Source organism: Xenia sp. Carnegie-2017, unplaced genomic scaffold, assembly GCF_021976095.1.
Source record: "Xenia sp. Carnegie-2017 unplaced genomic scaffold, XeniaSp_v1 HiC_scaffold_14, whole genome shotgun sequence".
NCBI classification, from domain to species: domain Eukaryota; kingdom Metazoa; phylum Cnidaria; class Anthozoa; order Malacalcyonacea; family Xeniidae; genus Xenia; species Xenia sp. Carnegie-2017.
The window spans coordinates 13231345-13252298 of NW_025813447.1; the positions used below are offsets into that span (position 1 = coordinate 13231345).

The 20954-nt window shown below is 33.5% G+C and overlaps 4 protein-coding genes and 1 long non-coding RNA gene across 8 annotated transcripts in view; 3 read left to right on the top strand and 2 right to left on the bottom strand.

The window, feature by feature from the left end:
* LOC124434630 (ras GTPase-activating protein 4-like) overlaps nucleotides 1-20954 on the top strand; it is a 25943-nt gene continuing 4989 nt past the window's right edge. The window contains exons 1-19 of one of the 4 annotated variants that reach the window (XM_046984517.1): nucleotides 1-200; nucleotides 4908-4964; nucleotides 5970-6086; nucleotides 6184-6337; nucleotides 6437-6480; nucleotides 6573-6708; nucleotides 6778-6909; nucleotides 7001-7101; nucleotides 7841-8103; nucleotides 8183-8247; nucleotides 8329-8441; nucleotides 8519-8705; nucleotides 8778-8915; nucleotides 9302-9437; nucleotides 9616-9773; nucleotides 9873-10016; nucleotides 10163-10307; nucleotides 10485-10712; nucleotides 13206-13208. In XM_046984517.1, coding sequence (XP_046840473.1) covers nucleotides 133-200; nucleotides 4908-4964; nucleotides 5970-6086; nucleotides 6184-6337; nucleotides 6437-6480; nucleotides 6573-6708; nucleotides 6778-6909; nucleotides 7001-7101; nucleotides 7841-8103; nucleotides 8183-8247; nucleotides 8329-8441; nucleotides 8519-8705; nucleotides 8778-8915; nucleotides 9302-9437; nucleotides 9616-9773; nucleotides 9873-10016; nucleotides 10163-10307; nucleotides 10485-10712; nucleotides 13206-13208 — 2389 coding nt within the window. In that variant the 5' untranslated portion in view covers nucleotides 1-132. Of the gene's footprint in view, nucleotides 201-4907; nucleotides 4965-5189; nucleotides 5562-5969; nucleotides 6087-6183; nucleotides 6338-6436; nucleotides 6481-6572; nucleotides 6709-6777; nucleotides 6910-7000; nucleotides 7102-7840; nucleotides 8104-8182; nucleotides 8248-8328; nucleotides 8442-8518; nucleotides 8706-8777; nucleotides 8916-9301; nucleotides 9438-9615; nucleotides 9774-9872; nucleotides 10017-10162; nucleotides 10308-10484; nucleotides 11320-13205; nucleotides 13209-20954 lie in introns of those variants that run through there. The other 3 variants (XM_046984515.1, XM_046984516.1, XM_046984518.1) reach the window with 3 other exon arrangements.
* Nucleotides 2258-3150, bottom strand: LOC124434643. The gene is made up of 2 exons (XR_006944849.1): nucleotides 2961-3150; nucleotides 2258-2574 (listed from the first exon to the last, which is right to left on the bottom strand). It is a non-coding gene; the product is annotated as an uncharacterized LOC124434643 (long non-coding RNA).
* LOC124434639 (SWI/SNF-related matrix-associated actin-dependent regulator of chromatin subfamily B member 1-A-like) lies at nucleotides 11089-12908 on the bottom strand. Its single transcript, XM_046984529.1, has 5 exons — nucleotides 12442-12908; nucleotides 12147-12274; nucleotides 11913-12085; nucleotides 11523-11845; nucleotides 11089-11438 (listed from the first exon to the last, which is right to left on the bottom strand). The coding sequence occupies exons 1-5, from the start codon at nucleotides 12906-12908 to the stop codon at nucleotides 11396-11398; spliced, it is 1134 nt and encodes a 377-aa protein (XP_046840485.1). The 3' UTR covers nucleotides 11089-11395.
* LOC124434633 (testis-specific serine/threonine-protein kinase 1-like) lies at nucleotides 13647-17515 on the top strand. The gene is made up of 9 exons (XM_046984521.1): nucleotides 13647-14358; nucleotides 14430-14537; nucleotides 14605-14801; nucleotides 14905-15096; nucleotides 15549-15670; nucleotides 15743-15852; nucleotides 16102-16267; nucleotides 16473-16922; nucleotides 16992-17515. The coding sequence occupies exons 1-9, from the start codon at nucleotides 14098-14100 to the stop codon at nucleotides 17306-17308; spliced, it is 1923 nt and encodes a 640-aa protein (XP_046840477.1). The 5' UTR covers nucleotides 13647-14097; the 3' UTR covers nucleotides 17309-17515.
* Nucleotides 18472-20954, top strand: part of LOC124434632 (LIM domain kinase 1-like) — a 6631-nt gene continuing 4148 nt past the window's right edge. The window contains 6 exon segments of the mRNA XM_046984519.1: nucleotides 18472-18551; nucleotides 18623-18707; nucleotides 18773-18908; nucleotides 19737-19846; nucleotides 20486-20710; nucleotides 20798-20897. Coding sequence (XP_046840475.1) covers nucleotides 18473-18551; nucleotides 18623-18707; nucleotides 18773-18908; nucleotides 19737-19846; nucleotides 20486-20710; nucleotides 20798-20897 — 735 coding nt within the window. The 5' untranslated portion in view covers nucleotide 18472.

Below are 20954 nucleotides of genomic sequence, written 5' to 3' on the forward strand. Positions count from 1 at the left end.
TAAAGAATTGTTTACATTGATGTATTTACCTTCTATAAACGAGGTTATGCTTAATGAACGATTCCTTGTTCTGGGATTAGAGTTTAAGAAAATTAATATTGTGAAAATTGACGAGGCTTAAATGAATTTAGTATGCTGAAGTTTTTAACAACGTTGGAGCTGACGGTCAGCGAATGTAAAAATCTTCCATCCAAAGATATGTATGTAGCTTTTATTTCATTTGTTAAATTTCGTTTATAATTCTAAATTTCGTGTGAAAGAAAAATTTCTATGTCTTTGGAGGGTTTGTTACAAGTACAATAGACTGTTCAACAACTTTTTATGCAGCATCTTTGACGGAAAACCTTATAGGCAAATACATTTCATTTCTATAATCAGTCAATGACTTATACCCAATCCTCTAGATATCTAACTGCCGTTGTCACGGTGAGGCAAATTTTATTCGCGGGCGCCATCTTGAAAGGTGGCAAAAAACATAACACGCAATATACGGTAGTATAGTTTACATGTCAAACTGACTCAAATATATGGTTGAAAAACGTTGAAAGCAATCAATCTTAAAACAAACACAGGTATAACATCCTCAACTCTAAAACAACGTTCAAAAGCACATTTTAGCTGCAAGCGCGTAATTTTCGATTTTCATGGTCAAATCGTGCGCTGCGTATGGATGTACAAATCGCTTTTCGAAAGAGAGTAACATAGCTTTTCACAAATTTCCCATTGAAAATAAGGACCTCTGTAAAAGATGGGTCATTACTATGAAACGAAAAAACTTTACCCCAAACGCAAGCAGCTTTCTTTGCTACTGAAGCTCTTGTGTTTATGTTAGTTGGTTTACGAGGACATTGGAAATGTCCTATTGGTTACGTGTTATGTAGTGGAATAAATTCTTCAAATTTGAGTGCACTGGTTAGCAAATCGTTTCGCTTAGAATCTTCAGATGGGCTAAATATTTACAGTGTGACTTGTGACGGTACTGCCACCAATTTTTATTGCATGAAAGCCCTTGGTTGTGAGTTTGGATCAAATTTGTCTGACATTAAATACTCTTTTAACTATGAGTCATATGAACACCCACTGTTTTTTGTTCCTGATGCTTGTCACATGCTAAAACTGGCAAGAAATGCATTGTCCGATCTTAAAGTACTGGTTTCGAGTGAAGGTAGTTTGATCAAATGGGAGCATATTGAAGTGCTGCATAAAGTTCAAGAGGGAGAAGGGTTAAAATTTGCAAATAAGCTGTCCACGGGCACATTGAGTTCCATAGGCACAAGATGAATGTGAAAGTTGCAGCACAAACATTCAGCAGTTCAGTTGCAGATGCCATTGAATACCTGATGCTTTCTGGTCATCCAGCTCTTAGTGATGCGAGTGCAACAATAGAATTCATAAGGATTGTTGATCAACTTTTTGACATATTAAACATACGAAGTCCATTTGGCAAATGTTTTAAAAAACCACTTTTTTATGTGATCACAACACATGGAAAAAAACTTTGGAAAAGTCAATTGAATACCTTTTTTCCATTAAAACAAACTCTGGTGTTCCTCTGATCAAACATAGAAGAAATACATTTGTTCTCGGTTTTGTAGTAGCAGCATCGAGCATTAAAGAGTTGGCTCACATTCTCCTTACAAAGGAACATGATTCTTTCAAATACATTCTGACATACAAAATGTCCCAAGACCACCTTGAGCTGCTGTTTGCATGCATACGTGGTAAGAATGGCTTCAACAATAATCCAGATATTGTACAATTTAAGTCCAGTCTACGAAAAATTCTTTTAAGAAATTCCATCATTGGTTCCAAGCATGCAAACTGTTTGACTTTCGAAAATGAATCTGCTGGTTCTATTTTTCATTAAAATGGAATAAAAGAAATGCTCCAGCCTTTGAAGTAGAAGAGATGACACCAAAGGACACATAGTTTAGTTTCTGGATTAGAATCATGTTCACTGTCATCATACAAAGAAGCAATACTTGGATATATTGCTGGGTTTGTTGTAAAAAAGATAATCAATAGAATCACCTGTACTGAATGTGCAAGAGCTCTTTTGCTTAAGTCAAAAAAATCATCATCAGTTCATGATCATAATTATTCACACTTCCAAACTACTACAACTTTATCTTTAATCAGTTTGAAGAATCGTGGTGGTCTTGTTCTCCTTCTAATGGTGTGACCAAAATAATATTTGCATCTGAAAGAGCTTTTCAAGTCCTCATTCATGAAACTCGTTCAAAAACAAAAATTTCCAGCAGGAGAAACTTGAAGACTATAATGGTTCATCTTATTAACCAAGAGCTTGCAGAAAAGAGCTTGTTTCCTGAACTCAACGAGCATGATGTTGATCACGAAGCAATAACTGAAGATCTACATTCATCACAGCTTATCAAACAGATCATTGAAAAATACATCAATTTACGACTTTCGACCTATGGTAAGCAATATAATAAAGATATCCTCCACAAAAACAAAATTGGTGTTCGCCAGCAATCTACGAAGCTTGTTTTATTTCAAGGAATCTAGTCGACTTCGATGAACATCCACACCACAACCAAGGAAATGTAAATCCTAAAAAAATAATTAATAGTGGTTTATTGTAAATAGTGAAAATAAGCGCATTTTTACAACGATGCAGTCATATTGTTAATAGATCTAAAATTATGTTGTTCAGGTAAAATAATTCATATAAACCGTAAACGTTGTGTTCAAATCAAAGTTCTGGATAGCTGTTATGCGATTTTGTCGCTTTTTTTCTGTAAATATGTTTTTGGTTTACGATAAAAAGCATAGAGAACAGCAAAGAAGATGTAAATTAATAAATACTCACGACTAGTAGTTCATACTTATGTAACTCTCAGCCTTTAGTTTATGGTCGCAAAATACACGTTAAGACCGCTCTATCTCAAGTATTTAAAAATTTTACACATTTTAACAATATTAAAGAAATTACTCACCATTTTTAATGCAACTTCAGTAGAACAGCATCATAAAAACGCTCTCAAAGTCGATTTCTCTCAGCACAGACTTAATGTTTTTATATGCCGCCATTGTGCTTTTGCCACCTTTGCAAATGGCGGCCGCGTAGAAATTTGCCTCACTCATTACTATACAAATTTGGCTGAGTCAGGTATCTAGTAGAATGGGTACTAGATCATTGTAATCAGTATATAAACCGTTTCGTGGAAAATTTGTTACAAACCGGTCATAATAATTTCTGCAATTTACTTAACTTATGACCAATAAAGAATACACTTCAACTGCACAGGACGCAGATAAAAACTGTTTCATTCTGTATGAAGATGGCTATGTAATAAAATCAAAAATTTGCATTTAAAATTTTTATTTGCGTCTTTAATCGTATTGTGCATTTTGAAGATGCCTTTTTTCGAAATTCGCTTTTGTTTAAATTATCGGCTGGACATGTTTTTATGACCTATCTTTTAGACCATTGATTCACTTTGTAAGTTTTAAGTCTGCAGAACATAGGAGAAGATGTATGACTGACATTTATAAACAGCCAGGACGTCAACACGTTTATGATATATCTTCTCGACACAAGCAGTGCTCTCACAATCAAATTTCCTTGTTCCTTAGAAAATGCTTAGAAAATTCCTTAAATTTGTAAAAAATACTTCTAGGTATGGTCAGTGTTCAAGTGTTTTTTTCATAATTTTTCGTCCTTTTTTGTGTTTTCAAGTTTGTGAACGTTCTATTTGTAAAGAAACATTAAATATTATTAAGTGTATGTTAGTTTAAAGTATAAAAACATCCTTAAAAATATCCTTAAAACCCTTAGAAAATCCTATTTTTAAGGATAATTCTTTAAAAGTGAAAGCACTGAACACAAGATAACTTTGTATATAGGAAAAGCCCTGGGAACGAGTTTGCGTTGGGTCTGCGCCTGCGCTTATCACAAGTCTGCTACTAATATACGTGAATACGTTGGCCTGAGCCCTAGCTTAAAACGTTTCAATGGTACAGTTGTGTTTCTCTACGTTTTGAACAAAAACCATAAATAGTTATAATACGTGTTTGATATTCTTTTTGCTCCAACTTTTTGCAAAAAGCTTAGCAAGTCGACAAACCGTCGAGACGTCGCGTCGCATGCTACAAATAATTTTTCATTTTCATCAAACATTTTCAATTTGCAATTTATTTTACCTCCTACTATGAGAGATTAAGTTACATTCAACATTTTATGCTATGCAAAAACTACTTTTATAATAAACATGAAAATTTAACTCTTCATTTATTAATGTTTAAAATTGTCGATTATGAAAACATCCAGGTATTATGTATACAAATGATGAAAGCTATCCATAATAAAAATCTTTGACCGTTTATTTTTGACAATATTGTGTGAAGTTTGTTTCACAAGCCAGTGTTTTTCACTATGTAAATCTTTACCTCTTACTATGGTTTTACTTATTTTCCTTATATGAGCTAAGTATTCGTACGCAACGAGTATCTATTCTTATTAGCACCCATTCTGCTCTTCTTGATATTTCAAGCAGGACAGTCGACAGAAAACTATAAACATAAATAAAAAAATTAAATATTATAGTTGATCATCAAATATATTGGTGTTTTTTAAATTTGTATCGATAGAAATTTGTTTGTTTTGTTTTGTTTCGTTTTTCGTAACCATAACACCTAAACCATCTCTGTACCTACAAAGAAATAAATTTCCCAAGACCTTACCAATATTTACCTTTAAAATTCCTCTCCTTGACGCCCAGACGTCAATTTTTACGCCTAGATCTCTTCCCATTGAGACTTTTCTTTTTAGGACATTGGGAATTATTTTATGCATCTGCGTTTTATTATAACTTTCAATTCGTGTTTATTACAATTAAACTATTTTACTTTCAGTTTACTTTATTCTGACTTTAATCATTTAGTTTTGGAAAGAGTGACCCATATTGCTTAGTCAAGATAGATAACCACGTTATGGCAAGGTAAGATTTTATCAGTAAAAAAATCAGAAAGGAGAGAGAAGTTGTTAAGTTGTTGGGGGGCGAGGGGCGAGACACTGAGTTTTACTGCGTATGCCATTTCGTTTTGTGAATAACGTTTGTCACATGACTCAGGCCTTTTACGTAAAATAACCACGTTACAAAAAGCATGCAAAGATAAAAACGTTTTGAACTCTTGCATAATAATTGTAAATCTAAGTCAAAATTCGAGAAGTCGTCACGCACAAATCAAGTAGCTGCGTGGTCTCTCGCGTGGGAAGCGATTCACCTTCTGGGCCAGAAATTCTGGCACTGGCCGAAGTGACAGTTATATATTTGTAGTTAAAATATACAGTACCGCTCGCGTATTTGTTAACATACGGTACGCGTATGATACGAAAAACATACGCTATTTTTATGGCTATTTTTATGTGTTTATTTTTTTGATCTGTGGAGCACTTGAGATAACTTGACGCGTCTTCCTTAATGGGAAATATAGTACAGTTCACATGTAAAACTAACAATTTCATCAAGTGATCCAACGAGGCACTAATCACTCGTGTGTCTCAGTATAAAAATGGATTTGTAAACTAATATAAGGTAGGATGAAGATCTTATGTGGCTTACACTGTATAGCACTGTTTAAATTTCATGAAATATTTCGAAGATGATAAGTACAACAATTTTTATACGAACATGTGAGTTATTTTAATTTTTTTTCCTGTATATTGAATCACTGTTATGCTTTCAAGTGCCATACTTTAAATTCTCTACCCAAATCATGATTCTATTAGCAAATTTTGATCAATATTATATTTGCTAGATTTTATGGAAATTTTGTTTGCAATTAAAACTGGAAATGGGCAAAAACTGGTCTTTTTCAAAAACAATTTTACTTGACTATCACTGACTATTTGTGTGTCTCAGTTGTTAGCAAAATAAAGTCATTGCACAAATTGATGATTTGTCTCTGACTTTAAACAAATTAAATATTTGCAATAACCTTAGGACAGCAACTGTATGGAATTGCTCGGATCCATTTTGGGGTGAAGAATACTCATTTAGCTTATCATCAAACTTTGTTCAAACTCTCTCATTTTATGTTTATGATGAAGATGTTTACTTGTAAGTTTCTTAGTTTGTTCATCAGCTTTAAATGCATTAAAATTGACAATTTGACTTGAACTTTGCCATAAAGTTCTTTCATTGCATGCAATTTTAGTGGCGATAATATAATTGGAAAAGTTGCACTTTCTCGGCAAGATATGTTATCTTTGAGCCCAAACAGTGGGGAGGTATGGTACACATTGAATCAAGTTGATAATGTGTCTGAAGTCCATGGAGAACTACACCTAAAGATCTTAGCAACTCGAATTGTGAGTGTTAAAGACTCTACACTATTTCTATAGTAAATGTGAATTTCTATAGTAAATGTGAAATTTGTATTGGTGAATTCAAAATTCATTTTTGTTCAGAGTGAAAAACAAACCAGCATTAGTGTTCAAGTTGTGGAAGCCAGGTTAGTTATATATAATGTATAAAAAAATGACAAATTTGCCTGACATTTTTTTAAAATGGTAATTTTATTTTGTCTGGTTTATTTTTTTGTAGAAATCTCGGAATGAAACGAAAGCATGTTTCTGACCCATTTGTGAAAATCCGTTTGAAATCTAAGCATGAAGGTGGAAATGAAACAAGACCAAGGTCAGAAACCATGGATACTAAAGAACAAAGAATACAGACAAGTGTAAGCTTGTGTAAGCTAATACAAGTGAAGGCTGCCATTAAAGCAACACTGTTTTTTCATATATTTTAGGTGAGAAGAACAAGTTGTCCATTCTGGAATTCCTCTATTGTATTAATTTGTACAACTCCTTTAAGTGAACAATATATTTGTGCCGAGGTTTATGACAAAGAAAGAGTAATACAGAATTTTCTTATTGGTGAGGTATGATTGAAACAGTTGTCCTTCTGCTTTTTTTGACTGGCTCGTTAATATTCTGTTGATACATTTCAATGTTATCATTGAATATGTTAAGGTGATGTTGGATTTGGGCACCATTGTTATTGATGAAATGGTTGACCAGTGGTACAGACTTACTCCAAGCAACATGATCAAATCAAAGAATGATCTAAAGAAGTGAGTTAAGTTTGTAGTATCACAAAATTAATTTAAGGTGTTTTTTTATGTTAATTGACTTGTGTAAAGTATGTTTTTTAAGGAAAATGCAATGTTTATGGAGCTTTAGCCCGGAATGATTGTTTTAATTACATGGGCAGCTCACCTCCATTATAGCTCAGGATAAAGGGGTAGTTCACCTCCATTATAGCTCAAGATAAAGGGGGTAGTTCACCTCCATTATAGCTCAGGATAAAGGGGGTAGTTCACCTCCATTATAGCTCAGGATAAAGGGGGCAGTTCACCTCCATTATAGCTCAGGATAAAGGGGGCAGTTCACCTCCATTATAGCTCAGGATAAAGGGGGTTCACCTCCATTATAGCTCAGGATAAAGGGGGCAGTTCACCTCCATTATAGCTCAGGATAAAGGGGGTAGTTCACCTCCATTATAGCTCAGGATAAGGGGGTAGTTCACCTCCATTATAGCTCAGGATAAAGGGGGCAGTTCACCTCCATTATAGCTCAGGATAAAGGGGGTAGTTCACCTCCATTATAGCTCAGGATAAAGGGGGGTAGTTCACTTCCATTATAGCTTAGGATAAAGGGGGGGTAGTTCACCTCCATTATAGCTCAGGATAAAGGGGGAGTGGCCAAATGTGGAAATTGCTCAACCAAATTACCAAAGATTGACTTGTTATCTACCTAAAACATTAACACTCTCTTTCATTAAGTTATTCCTTTTTTGTCAACATTTTTTAGGAAAGATCTTGGCAAGATACGACTGAAAATTGGATTGCTTGAAGAAACTATTCTTCCATTGAAATGTTATATTCCTTTGGTTAATCTCTTAATGGATACAGTGAAGACATCGTATGAAAATGTCAATGTTTTGAGCCTGCTTGAGCAAGTGATGACGGCTGATCGTACATCGATTGGGCGATCACTTGTAAAGCTGTATCTTAGTCAAGGAATGATAGTTGATCTCCTTGATTTATTGACAAAGACAGAGGTTATGAACACAGGTTTGTTTACTTTATATATTTATTATAAACAACAATATGGTGACATGGTTTAAATGATTTGAAATTTTCATTTCAACAGAGACATTAAACACTTTGTTTCGTGGAAATTCTTTGGCAACAAAAGCTCTTGATGAATTCATGAAGGTATATTGAGTAAATCATTTGTTGTAGCGATGATAATTTTTATAAAAAATATATTGAATAATTGTGTGTTGTTCGTGACAGGTTATTGGATTACCATATTTACTGGAAACTTTAAAACCAATAATTGATAAGATTTATAAAGAAAAACGATATTGTGAAATAGACCCAAACAAAATTGATCGAACCATGATGAGGTTTCTATTATTGATATTTTATTCAATTGATCAACTAGTAGTAAAAAACACATGGCAAATGTAAGTTGTTGTTCTAGGAGACGAAGTATATTTCAAATAGATGATGCTGCTGTTCGTCAGAGGAGTGTTACATATTTAAAGTTGAATCTTATGGCAATTTTAAATGCCATACTTCATTCTAAAGACAATTGTCCTTACATCATGAAACAAGTATTTAGAAATCTCTACCATAATGCCGCACAGAGGTTCACAGAAAATGAAGAGGTGAAATACATAACATATTATTCTTAAAATTGTATGCCCCTTCCTTATTACAACACAAAGTTTCCTTTTTAGAATGGAAAGTATGTGGCGATCAGCTCATTCTTATTTTTGCGTTTCTTCGTCCCAGCTATTCTCAATCCTAAATTATTTGGCGTTGCAGAAAATCATCCTGATAAAGTTGTTTCACGAACACTTACTTTATTAGCAAAAGTAAGTTACTGCTTTAGTAGTTGACCTAAATTTTCTTCTGCTTTGTACATTTCATTTCATTCTGCGGTGTTTTTGAGTTAAATCTATGACAGAAGATGTCTGAGCCAAAACTGTAAACTTGATATTGTACTATTTCACCAAAAAGAACAGGCAGAAACAAATAAAACTCTAATATAAATGACTTAGTTGAGTTCAACATTCAACCAATTGTAAGACAAAATTAATGAATAAGATCCTCTGTAAATCCTTGCTTCTAAGACAAAATAGTATTTGATATGAAGCTTAAAGAAATGGCTACAGAAGAAAGCTACAGAAAATGATTGAGACAATACTTATTTAAAAGCCAGGTTATGTTTAACATGTTAAACTTTGGTTGTTTTGTTCAGGTTCTTCAAAGTATTGGTAATTTCAATCCCTGTGTTGTAAAAGAACCATGGATGATGCCATTCTCAGATTTCATAGAAGAAAATGCAGCAAAATTGAAAACATTTATTGACAATTTGGTTGGAATACCTGACAACAGTTGGTCATCTTTCTTTGTTGTTTTTACCAAACTGTAACGTTTTTGATATAACAGTTGGTCATCTTTCTTCGTTGTTTTTACCAAACTGTAATGTTTTTGACATAACAGTTGGTCATCTTTCTTTGTGTTTATCAGTGTCTACTAACTATTTTGTTTTTGCTTGCCGCTACTTCATAGGAAGAGAAAGTTTGAGGTCGGAGACTCCTTTATTGATTAAAGAAGGACAACTAAAAAAATGCAAACTTGGTGGAAAATTAAACACTTTTCAGTGGAAGAAATATACTTTCTCTATATTCGGCGATAGTATTCACTACAGCAAAAAATATGATTCTCAGGTACCTATTTTAGCATCATTTGTAGATAGCATGTTTAATTCTGTATGAAGTGATAAAATGCTAGTGACAAGATCTGTTATTTCTGTTAATGTTTTCCAGACACGGAAATTTCTCATGGCATCACGCTTAATCGCAGTAGAACAAGTTGAAGATATTGTTTTTGACAAGTCAAATGTCTTTCAAGTTATTATGAAGAATTCTGCAGAAGATGGGGGGAGAGATATTCATTATTTGCTTGCAAAGGTATGCCATAAATTCCTGAATGGTCAATCGTAAATTATTGTAATTATGGAATAACAAAAAAATCTTGATTTTTTCTTATTGAGTATTTGAACTTTTAAGCATTTCTTTTATTGTTCTTATTAAAATATGTCCCTTTGTTTCATCAGGATGTTAAAGAAATGAATCAGTGGATTTCTGCAATTAGACGAATTATTCCTTCTGAAAATAAACCCATGGATGAATATAAAAAATACCATCGAGGAATTTTTAATGGACAGTATTGGAATTGCTGTAAATCACCATTACAGAAAGGTAAGAGAAAAAAATGTCCAAAACTGAAATGATAAGTGGGAGGTATTGATATATTCAGTTTTCCCCGATTCATGTTACTAAAGGCAAACTGACATCATCACACTGTATGGATTGTTTTCACAAATCCATCAGCTTCAGGCCAGACAAATGTTTACAAAGTCAACTGTTTCTTTGTAGACTCAGGTTGCTCTCTAATACATAGTATGGCCAGTCTTAATGACTATCAGGATCCGGTATTTCCTGAGCAACAAGCCCAGATTATTTATAAGCAATTTTTACTTGGTCGTGAAAAACTTAAGGATATCTTGATTGAACATGTACGTTTGCAAAACCAACTACCTGATCTCACTAAGGATGAAATATTAAGCAGAATCTACGATGGTGGATGGAGAGTAAGCAGTGATAGTGGATGTGATATGGAAAATGATGAGGAAGGATTGTTAACCTGTGATTTTTCCATGGACAATGTTGCTAGAACTATAGTGAATGTTTTATCAATAGTGGATGTGTTAGAATTGAAACATCGTGAACACATGTCAGAGGACTATGAAAAAGATTCTATTGAGTCTGAGGATGAGGTTTTCTCGTCGTGTCTTGCACCAACATTTAAGGAGAAAAGAAACAGTCTACCTGATACTACAAAATATCAATGATATCAACAGGAATGAAATTAATGAATTTCTTGTCAATCCCAGTTACCCAATCAACAATGCTATATCATGCCAAATGGTAAAATATCCTGTTGAACCTGCCTATCTTACCACTCCTCAAATGATCCCTGTTACCCATTAAGGTACAAGTTTAATCTTGTGTATAACTTGACATCCATATTACCAACCAAACAACAACTATGTAACAATGTGACATTAATACTTCAACACACTGTGTACATGTGAACTGTGATATAAATTTGAATCAAGGTAAATATTACTTAATGTGAAATGTTAAAGATTTCTGATTTCAAAAATGGCAACCAATGTTGCACAAATTAATGACATATTCATGACTAAAATTTATTCTGAAGTTTTCCTATTCATTTCACTGTTTACTATTGATGTTGGAGTCATCTGATATAAAATAAAAGTCTATCAGTAAGCTAAAGGAGCAGTGTTTGCCAGTCGGCGCATTCTCCTGAAAAAAGATTTAAATAAACCATCACTTTGGATTCTCTCATCATAGTTTAAAATTTATAGACATAATAACAATGCATCATACCTTGTGTTTCGATCCTGGTCCCTTAATTTCTTTTCCATCTCAGCATCTGTTAAAGTCTCTAAGTATGGACACCAGTTGTCAACATCCTGAGGAGTGCGTATGGCAGCTTCTACAGTTGGTAGAGGTGTCTCACTAAATGCATATGTCTTGTTATACCAGCTAAGTTGACCACGAATGTGATAAGCTATCGCTGTAACAAACTCTCCACCCAAGCCAAGGTCTGTACATAAACTTAATGCAAATTGTTCAGGACTATTTTGTGAATCTGATAAATCCCATTCAACTTGATCAACCAAAGATATGTTACCAACATGGACATTAAGCTATAAAAAAATAATATTCAATAATGGACAACCTAACCATCATAACCAACAGAAGAAAATTACTAACCTTAATGATAACCCTTTGATCAGTCTGTTTATCCAGAGTGATCTCTGACTCAGTTGTGTATTGTTTTACTTGATTCCTAATTGCCTGAGCAATGGCTGGCACAAACTGCATTGGTGATAGATCAAGATCGTCACATAAAACCTCAGCAAATGTTTCTGGTGTGATCAAAGTTTCTACAAACAAAGTAAGTTGATTATTTTCTGAAAGGTAAAAGACTATTTAAATTATATGTACCATTTTTGTTCCAAGTAAAGCAATCCCTGAGTTTTTGACCTTCAATGTCTATATCAAGTCTAATAGGGACAAGATCCTCATCCTTGTTGGCAGCATCATGTATGGCTGCCATGTTATGATTATCATAACTACAATAAAGAGAAATTAGTTTTTTAATTGTTACTTTATGACTATATAATAAGATTTGAAGTATCTTTTACAGCGATAGACAACAATTAGAACGTAGTAAAAGTAGCAATTACTGCGTTGATACAAATTATTGTGCCATTACGTCAAAATTATATACTATCTATACCAAGTAGGAAATGATTTAATTCTCTTGGGTCCAATTCTGGTACGACTAATTGGTGTGCAACATGGTACAGCATCCAAATGAAACGAGGTGCTGGGCAAGAGACTTTGCGGTAACCAATTATTAGCACCACGTTTTGCTTTACCTCCTACAGATTTATCGCGCAAATTTTCCGAAATCTCAGCGATTGTCTTATATTTTTCATCGTGTCCTTCAAGTATTTCGTCAACTTCCGAAGCTTTTACTAATGTAACGTTTGTTGCAAGAGTTGTATGTCCTATTCCCAGTGAAACGATCTTCTTTCTTTCGTCTAATGTCGCCATTCGACGCCATAAACTCGGGTATCTTTTATACAAAGAACCACGAAACATACGAACATAATTTCCAACCTCGCTACCTATCATGAAATGTTCACCTGTGTCATCTAAAGGGAACGACTGAGGTTTTTGGCCGTAAGTTCGTAATGCCATTTTGGATTATTTCATACAAATTTCTATAACTCCTTGTTTTTAGAACGAAGTGGCGGCTCATGTACAATTAGAACAAGATCAGCGGTAAATATTGGTAAACAGTTAATGTTCTGGTTAATGTGTGTTAAGGCGCGTGAGCATCACGTGCTCTCCCACGAACTTAAGCCTGTCAATCATTTGTGTCGTAGACCGTTACTGGGGTGGGTGGGTACGGAAAGAATATTCTGAAATAAAACTGTATTTTTTAAAAGGGAAAATAGCCTCTGTATACTTTTTTAATCAATATATCAAAGCGAGTCAGTATTTCAAACTAAAAAATATATAACAATTCAATGATCGGGGAAAATTTAACATCTTACCGAGTAAAAGGCATAATTTTTTGTCTTGTTGTCTGCCTTTGAAAAATGTTCGTCTTCAGATGAATAGGTGTTGTAAGATTTCCTACAGCGTTAAGATGAATTCCCGACGTTTGCCCAAAGGCTTGTAACTGAATCATGGCCGGTGAAGAAACGCTTATTGGAGTTGATAAACCTGTTTTATAAAATGTTGTTTTTGGAGGTCGACCTGGTGGTCTTTTAGGACTTGAAATTGCCGACGATGGTTTTATTTTTCCTTTCAGAATATCTTCAACTTCATTTGCTTTTACCAGCAAAATGTTGGCGTTGGATAAATGGCTGTACGAAATATCAACCTTGGATAGAAGTCGTCTTTCTTCTGGTGTTATGCTTCGCTTCCATAAAGTAGGAAAACGTTTATATAAAGCCCCTTTAACTAGTTTCATAAAATGACCAACCTGGCTGCCTATCATATATTGTTCCCCATCATCTCGAAATTTAAAAATGATTGGTTTTTCATTTTTTACAATGACCGCCTTTCCAATCTCGTCCGCCATGTTGAATCAATGAAATGAAAGGAGCGAACATGGCGGAAAAGGGAATTTTTAAAAATGATCTTCCAACTTGTCTTGTTTGTGTTTGAAAGTTTTGGTCAGATAAGTACGCTACTATTCTTCAACTTTTGAATACAGAAATCAGTTTCCTTCGCAAGAAACTGAAATTCTTAAAATTTTTAGAAAATAAAATGCGCGCGTGTGCCACGATAATTAGTGATGTCATTAAATAAACATTGTAATGCTGTATAAACGAATTCATCAAAGAAACTTTACGAAATTTAAAAAAAACTATGGAGGATGCTGGGTGATCTGTGGTGTTGCATCGACTTCATGAGTGGAAAGTCGAAAAACAAATCTATGAGTTTCTCGGACATTTCTTCCGAGAAACCACCAATCACGATCGAGGAAATTGACTGCGAGAGAAGAGGATACAAATTGACTCATAGAACATTAGGCACTGGAGCGTATGCCAAAGTAAAACTTGCTTATGTTTCTCAAAACAAGAAAGCCAAACATTCTTATTTAAGATCGGATTTAGATAGTAAAGATGACAATAGGGTAAGGATGGAATCATAGTATTTCGTAGTATGCTGATGAACAACAGTACTGATTGAAATTTTATCTTTTAGGTTGCGATCAAAATAATATCGAAAAAGAATGCACCAGCTGAATATTTGGAGAAATTTATGCCACGCGAAATAGATGCTTTGAATGCTACTTGTCGACATCGTAATGTGGTAAAGTCAGTTATCAATGAATGATGAAAGATAAATCTTCTCTCGTCAGTCTACTTTTTATTCTTAGATTACATTGTACGAGACTTTTCGTTCGGAAACGAAGATTTATTTAGTTATGGAGTATGCTGTGAAAGGAGACTTGCTTGAGTTTATTAATTCAAAGACAAGAAAAGGAGAACCATTGACTGAAGAAAAAGCAAAATTTTTGTTTCGTCAACTTGTTTTAGGGATAGCGCATTGTCATCAAAGAAACGTTGTTCATCGGTGAGCAAAAATTACTTACATGTACAGTATATATATGGTGTTTTATAATATTGTATTTTCTATGCTTTTTTTTTACAGTGAAAAATATTTCTTTGTTTTTTAGCGATTTAAAATGTGAAAACGTTTTACTTGACGAAAAAGATTTGATTAAAGTTACTGATTTTGGATTCGCCACAAGATATCCAACGAGTAAATGTAAATTCCTCGACACTTTCTGTGGCAGTTACGCTTACGCTGCCCCCGAAATACTCTCTGCTAGTAAATATGATGGTAAATTGGCAGATATATGGAGTTTGTAAGTTTTTAATGATGAATCCTTTGGTTGACAATTGATCATTATATTTTGGTTATGCTGAATGCTAATCATTCAAAGAAATTTTGTTTTAACATGCACTTTGTGTGTTCATATCATAACTTTCACCAAACATAAGACTCACAATCATTTACACTTGATAACTTTACTCAGTTGATATATTTACACGTGATAACTTTACTCAGTTGATATATTTACACGTGATAACTTTACTCAGTTGATATATTTACATGTTATAACTTTACTCTGTAGATATACCCACCAGTAAACACTATAAGCATCAATTTACATGCATTTAAAATAAACGACAAGATTTTTTATCATAAACATGTTTCGACTTAAAAATTTTTGTCGTTTATTTTAAATGCATAATCATTGTGGTGCTTCTGAGATCATACAGAAAGATCAGTTTACAAATATGTTTTTCATTTTAGAGGAGTAATTTTATTTGCAATGACATGCGGTCGACTACCATATAACGATAAGAGTTTAAAACATCTAATTGAACAAACGAAAAAAAAAGTGGCATTTCCTGAAAAACTCAATTTATCGCTAGGTAGCTAACTTGTGCTGTTTGAACATGAACCTTCGTTCAATATTTTAGTGATGATATACTTTTTTTAAATAGAACTTCGAGACTTGATTGATGGGATTCTGGTTTATGATCCATGCTGTCGAATGTCGCTACATGATATATTATCTCATCCTTGGTTAGTCATGGTTAAATTACCGGAACAGGTAATATTTGAAGAATCACATAAAATATAAATTAAAATGGAGCAATTTTAAAGGTTTCAGTTTAGCTTCTTCATTTTAGTCTTTACGAAACACGCAATTTTACTTTGCAGTGTTCAAAAATGAATAAGTTTAGTTATAACCATTAAATGATCTCATTTTAAGGCTTATAATTCGTTATCGAATTTCTCCCATACTCATGTAGAATATCAGTGAGTTTTTTAGCATTTTCCTTTTCTATACATTTTATAGACAATGACAAGTGTGTTAAGTTTAGAAAAAAACTTTGATGATGTACGAACATTATTTAAATCTGGAACAATCACATTGGATAAACGACCCAGACTTCTTGGTGTTGTGCGACCACAGAAAAAATCCACCCAAAGCCCTATACCACCATCACCTGTTCAATTTTTGGGTATGTGTGTATGTAAGAGATTTTGTCGTGGGAGTTTTACAGAAGGCTTGTTTACATGAGCCGTATAGAAAAGTCTAACCTTCTCGGTAGACAGAGAGGCCAGGGTTTTTTTTTATCTCTTTAGAGTTCATATAAACAAACCCTAAATAAGTGTTTAGTGAGTTACATTCTTCGAAATTCCCACAAAAGAAGTTCTGTTTTTTAGTTTCACCACAAAACCAAAACTCAACTCGTAAATCAGCAATCCCTTCAGGCACATGGAGCCCACTTTCTAGCACACCTGAGCCAGGTCACGCAAGAAAGAAAACACAAAATAAAAACAAGTATAATTTGGCGAAACTGTTAATTACCACGGACTTAGAGCGACCTGAAACCTCCTGCAAGTTACATAAAATTACACCTGCAGAAATACTGCAGAAAGCGATTACTTCGTACCAGACTCCTGGGTCTGGCGCAGTAAGTCGACCGAGGACTGAAGCTAGTGCTTCACGAGAATATGGAACGACGTCAGCAACACAAGATGGTGGTGGAAATAACTACGGAGACACAACTAGTGAGAGGAGTATTAAAACTACACAAACTCTGTACAGATGCAACAAACCTAGAGGTGCAACAAAACAGTCTTGTGAGAGTGCTGAGATAGATTTAAAACAAGGTAAAGGTTTGATATTATAGTAAATGAGAAACACGGTATTTCAACTTAACAGCATATATTTCATTACAGGGCACTTACAAAATACAAAATACTTTAGTCACAAAGATAATTACAACTTTCCTCCAGTTTCTGATCGAGAGGTAAGTTACAATCATAAGTCACGTGTAACTACGTCACATCAACGATCTTCAGCGTGGAGAAGCTCAAATGTGTCGTGTTTCTCGCGGGATAAAACAAAGATATCTACACAATCTAGTGGAAAAGCAGGTCACGAGAAATATTGCAAGACTGGAAGTCAAATTAATGGTAGTTTAAGAAAAACTTACGCAACAGTGTCTCATCCTAAACAATTAATGTCAAAACTTACTATACGTGCTATAAAATAAGTTGTTTTTTTTTAATTAGAGAAATTAGAATGTCTATTTTGGTGTTATCGATATTTTATCTATCTTAATATAAGTAGTTTTACTGAAATAGCTCTACTAGTGTGAGTGAACGTCTCCCTTCACCATCGTAGAAGGAAGAAATGACGATATCTTGTTTCAGATATATTTTGAAATTTTATGACGTGAATAAAAACTTCACTAAAGCACGACGTTGTCAAAACAAAGTAGAATCAATAATGATTACTCCCTGAGTATCTTTTGACAAAATAAAAAACTCAAGCACCAACAATGAGATAAGTGATGACATGTTTCAACTCATGAATTAACCTACGAAAAAATACCACAATTCACTTTGTTGCTAATGATTGATGCTGAACAAGTCATCATATTTGTTTTTTTTTGGATCATAACTTTAGGTAAGAATATACAACCTTTAAAACCAGAAACGTCAGCTATAAACAATTCTTTTGTAATTTCTAGTAACAACGTTGATGATAAAATGTATTGGTCAAGAATTAAAAAGTGCCTGGATGATAAACTGTTTTCCATTCAGGTTTGTGATGATAAATCTTATGGAGCTAGAAAATTATCAATGTCTTTTTATGGTTCTGCATTGAAATAATGTTTTTTCCTGTCTTTACGTTGATTATGATACAAATTAATTTGAAAAAGATATATATGGAAATCATCTGATGCATGTTTGGTTGCGTAGTAACCTTAGTTACTCGTATCTGCTTGCGACAAACTTTTGAACTTGAAATGGTAGACCATTACGTCATTATCACGACGTCATTGCTCTTTGATAAGATCTGTTTAAGTAATTACTTGACAACGACGTTATTCGTCTCATAGTTCTCCTCGAATCTTGATAGTTCGAATACTTTTCTTCGTTCTTTTAGTTTTTTTTTCTAGTATTCCTTCCCTACAAACGCAAAAAGATAATTTTCTTCGTTCTCTTAATTTTTTTTTCTAGTATTCCTTCCCTACAAACGCAAAAAGATAATTAATTTTTTGGCACTTTAAATAATCAGTAGAAGTTAGTGGTTCAACGTATTACATTACTTTATGATATTTCTCAAAGAGTAAAACCCCGCTTTCCGGTAGTCATTGAGCTTTTCTTTTAAGATCTTAAACGAAACGCGATACCTCCTAGTGACGATAACAATGAGGTCACAAATAAAGTCCTTTGACAATATTTTTACGTTTCAACGACACATATGCCATGAAATGACTTCTAAAGAAGGCAAGTATCTTTTTATTTTCCAAGTAATTTCGCTGAAAATCTTTTGTCGTCAATTCCTAATTTTGTTATAGTTGACAAATGTTGTGCTTGTAAATTTCCAATCAAGAATAATTTACATATAGCGCTTGGTCTCAAATGGCATCGAAATTGTTTCAGGTTTGTAATCTCCTTAGATTATCTTTCCTTCTTGAATGAAATATATTATAAACATTTCGGTTTAGGTGTTCTGAATGTCTGTGCACTGATCCTTCGCATTACATAGCAAGCGATAATGTGTTGTATTGTAAGAAAGATTATGTTTTGAAATTTGGCGAGCATTGTCAACGCTGTAAAGAACAAATCACAGGTCCTGTCATGGTAAGATGATGACACGAGTTTCTATTCTCATGTTGGCCACAATAATTTACTTTATATGCTGTGACTGTGTGTATGCATTAATGTAATTTATTCACTCGTTTACTCATCATTCAAAAATCACGATACTTAAAAAATAGTTGGCCAACTGGCCAAAATATTACAGACCAATTAAATGTATGAGTCATCTTCAATATTAACACGTATCGATTCAGTCCAATATTATTATATTATGAAAATATTCATTAAAATGTCTTATTTCACATTGTGTTTTGAAACAAATTACATTGTACATTGTTGTCAATAGAAGGGTATATGCCATTTTACGTGAAGATGGTGATTTCTTATGGTGCCGTAAAATAAACGGTTTTGATTAACAACACAAAGTATTTTCAACTTAGGCACACGACTATTTTTTATCGAAGTTTTTAAAGTACTTCATTAAATGAATATCTCATAAATTGTCATTGCTATAAACAGCTGGTTCTTCAAATGACTGTCATTATTTTACAACCTCATCGAGTAGGAGGTAAATGATTATATAAACCTTTGAAAGCATTGATTCTCAATCAGCTTAAAGTTTTCAAGATTGAAATGATTTTACAATTAATTTACCAAACTTTTTGATATAATTTCCTTTGTTTTAAATGTTGATTATTTTTATGTAATTTACATTAAATTTGCATAGTTTATAGTTTGTTCCCCTGCCATTAATTACATCATTGAACATTCTATTGGCATGTTAATATTCTCGTGTCTTAACGAAGCTTTGCCGTAAATCTTTACTCTCTATGACTCTATCTTTTCTAATGATTCATTCAATGGTTTTAGGTTGCTGGAGATCAAAAATATCATACAGAATGTTTTGTTTGTACGAAATGTTTGAAGTTTATTGGTTATGACGACGACTATATGTTAGTTGAAAGACATAATTTGTATTGGTGAGATTTTTTTGCTTTCTTTACTTTTATACATGTACTCATCTTCACTTTATTATCGTGTTATATTTTTACGCCATTCTGTTCTGATTTTATTTCGCCAAGCCAACGACCAAACACAATGAAACATTGTGAAATCTAAAAATGCTTACTATATGAATTGATAATTAGCGTCCATACTCCATACTTGATGCATTTGCTCCTTTAATCTCATATTTATTAACAAAATAACTTCATACACATAACTTTACAGCTCGCTGTAGAAAAAAGTCTTATCGTTTATGTTATTATTGTGAACTTTGTTTGACGTTCACTTTTTATTGAACAAATGTCTTGCTGTTCAACACAATAGTATTTTTGAAATACTTTAATTTTTAATAGCTTGTCCTTAATCTATGACTTCAATCTTTATGTTGAATATACGTGTTTTGATATTTAAGTTACCAACATCCATACTCACACATAAGCTTCAACTATTTCCTGTACGTTTTGCTTACGGAATAAGATTTTTAATTCGTAATGATTAAATTCGATCAATGATTATCTATGTAAAATAGTTCATACATTTATATATACAATTTTATAGATAGGAATGAACGTGACCTCGAAGACGCAAATTAAGATCGATCTTTTTTATTTTAGTAATGACTGCTACAAGAGGTCGGTTCTACCAGCGATAAGTACTCCTGTTGGTAAACTTGGACACTGCCATACCATTCAACATATAAATCTTACACCAACTCCAGTTGGAAGACGTAAATTTTCCGTTCTGATAGAGAAAGCAAACGACATTCATAAGTTTTTACGTTCAGCCAACCCGATCATCGCTCAAAACGGAGAACGACGAAGCTACATCGCCATTGACAAGTAGATAATTTTGCAAGTTGTTGATTTGATAATGCATGACCATCATGGTTGGTATTAATGGTTAAAAAAGATTATATTTGTACTTAGCGTGGATGCCAGTAGTGAATTAAAAGCTCGAGGCGTGCAAAGTGGAGATAAAGTTCTTGAGGTCAATAATATAATGGTTACTGATGCAACTGTTGATAAGGTAAACACTGGTTCATGTCTTGTTCTTCTACTTATTGCTTTTACCCATGGATCAATG

Bases quoted from the DNA above. Each gene is read 5' to 3' on its own strand.
- LOC124434639 (XM_046984529.1), bottom strand. From the start codon at position 12,908: ATGGCATTACGAACTTACGGCCAAAAACCTCAGTCGTTCCCTTTAGAT. The intron at 12,275-12,441 runs GTATAGATAGTA...TCTTTATTGTAG, and splicing joins ATTAAATCATTTCCTACTTG to TTATGATAATCATAACATGG. The intron at 11,846-11,912 runs GTTAGTAATTTT...ATTTTTTTATAG, and splicing joins ATCAAAGGGTTATCATTAAG to CTTAATGTCCATGTTGGTAA.
- LOC124434633 (XM_046984521.1), top strand. From the start codon at position 14,098: ATGCTGGGTGATCTGTGGTGTTGCATCGACTTCATGAGTGGAAAGTCG. The intron at 14,538-14,604 runs GTAAAGTCAGTT...TTTTATTCTTAG, and splicing joins CTTGTCGACATCGTAATGTG to ATTACATTGTACGAGACTTT. The intron at 14,802-14,904 runs GTGAGCAAAAAT...TTTGTTTTTTAG, and splicing joins CAAAGAAACGTTGTTCATCG to CGATTTAAAATGTGAAAACG.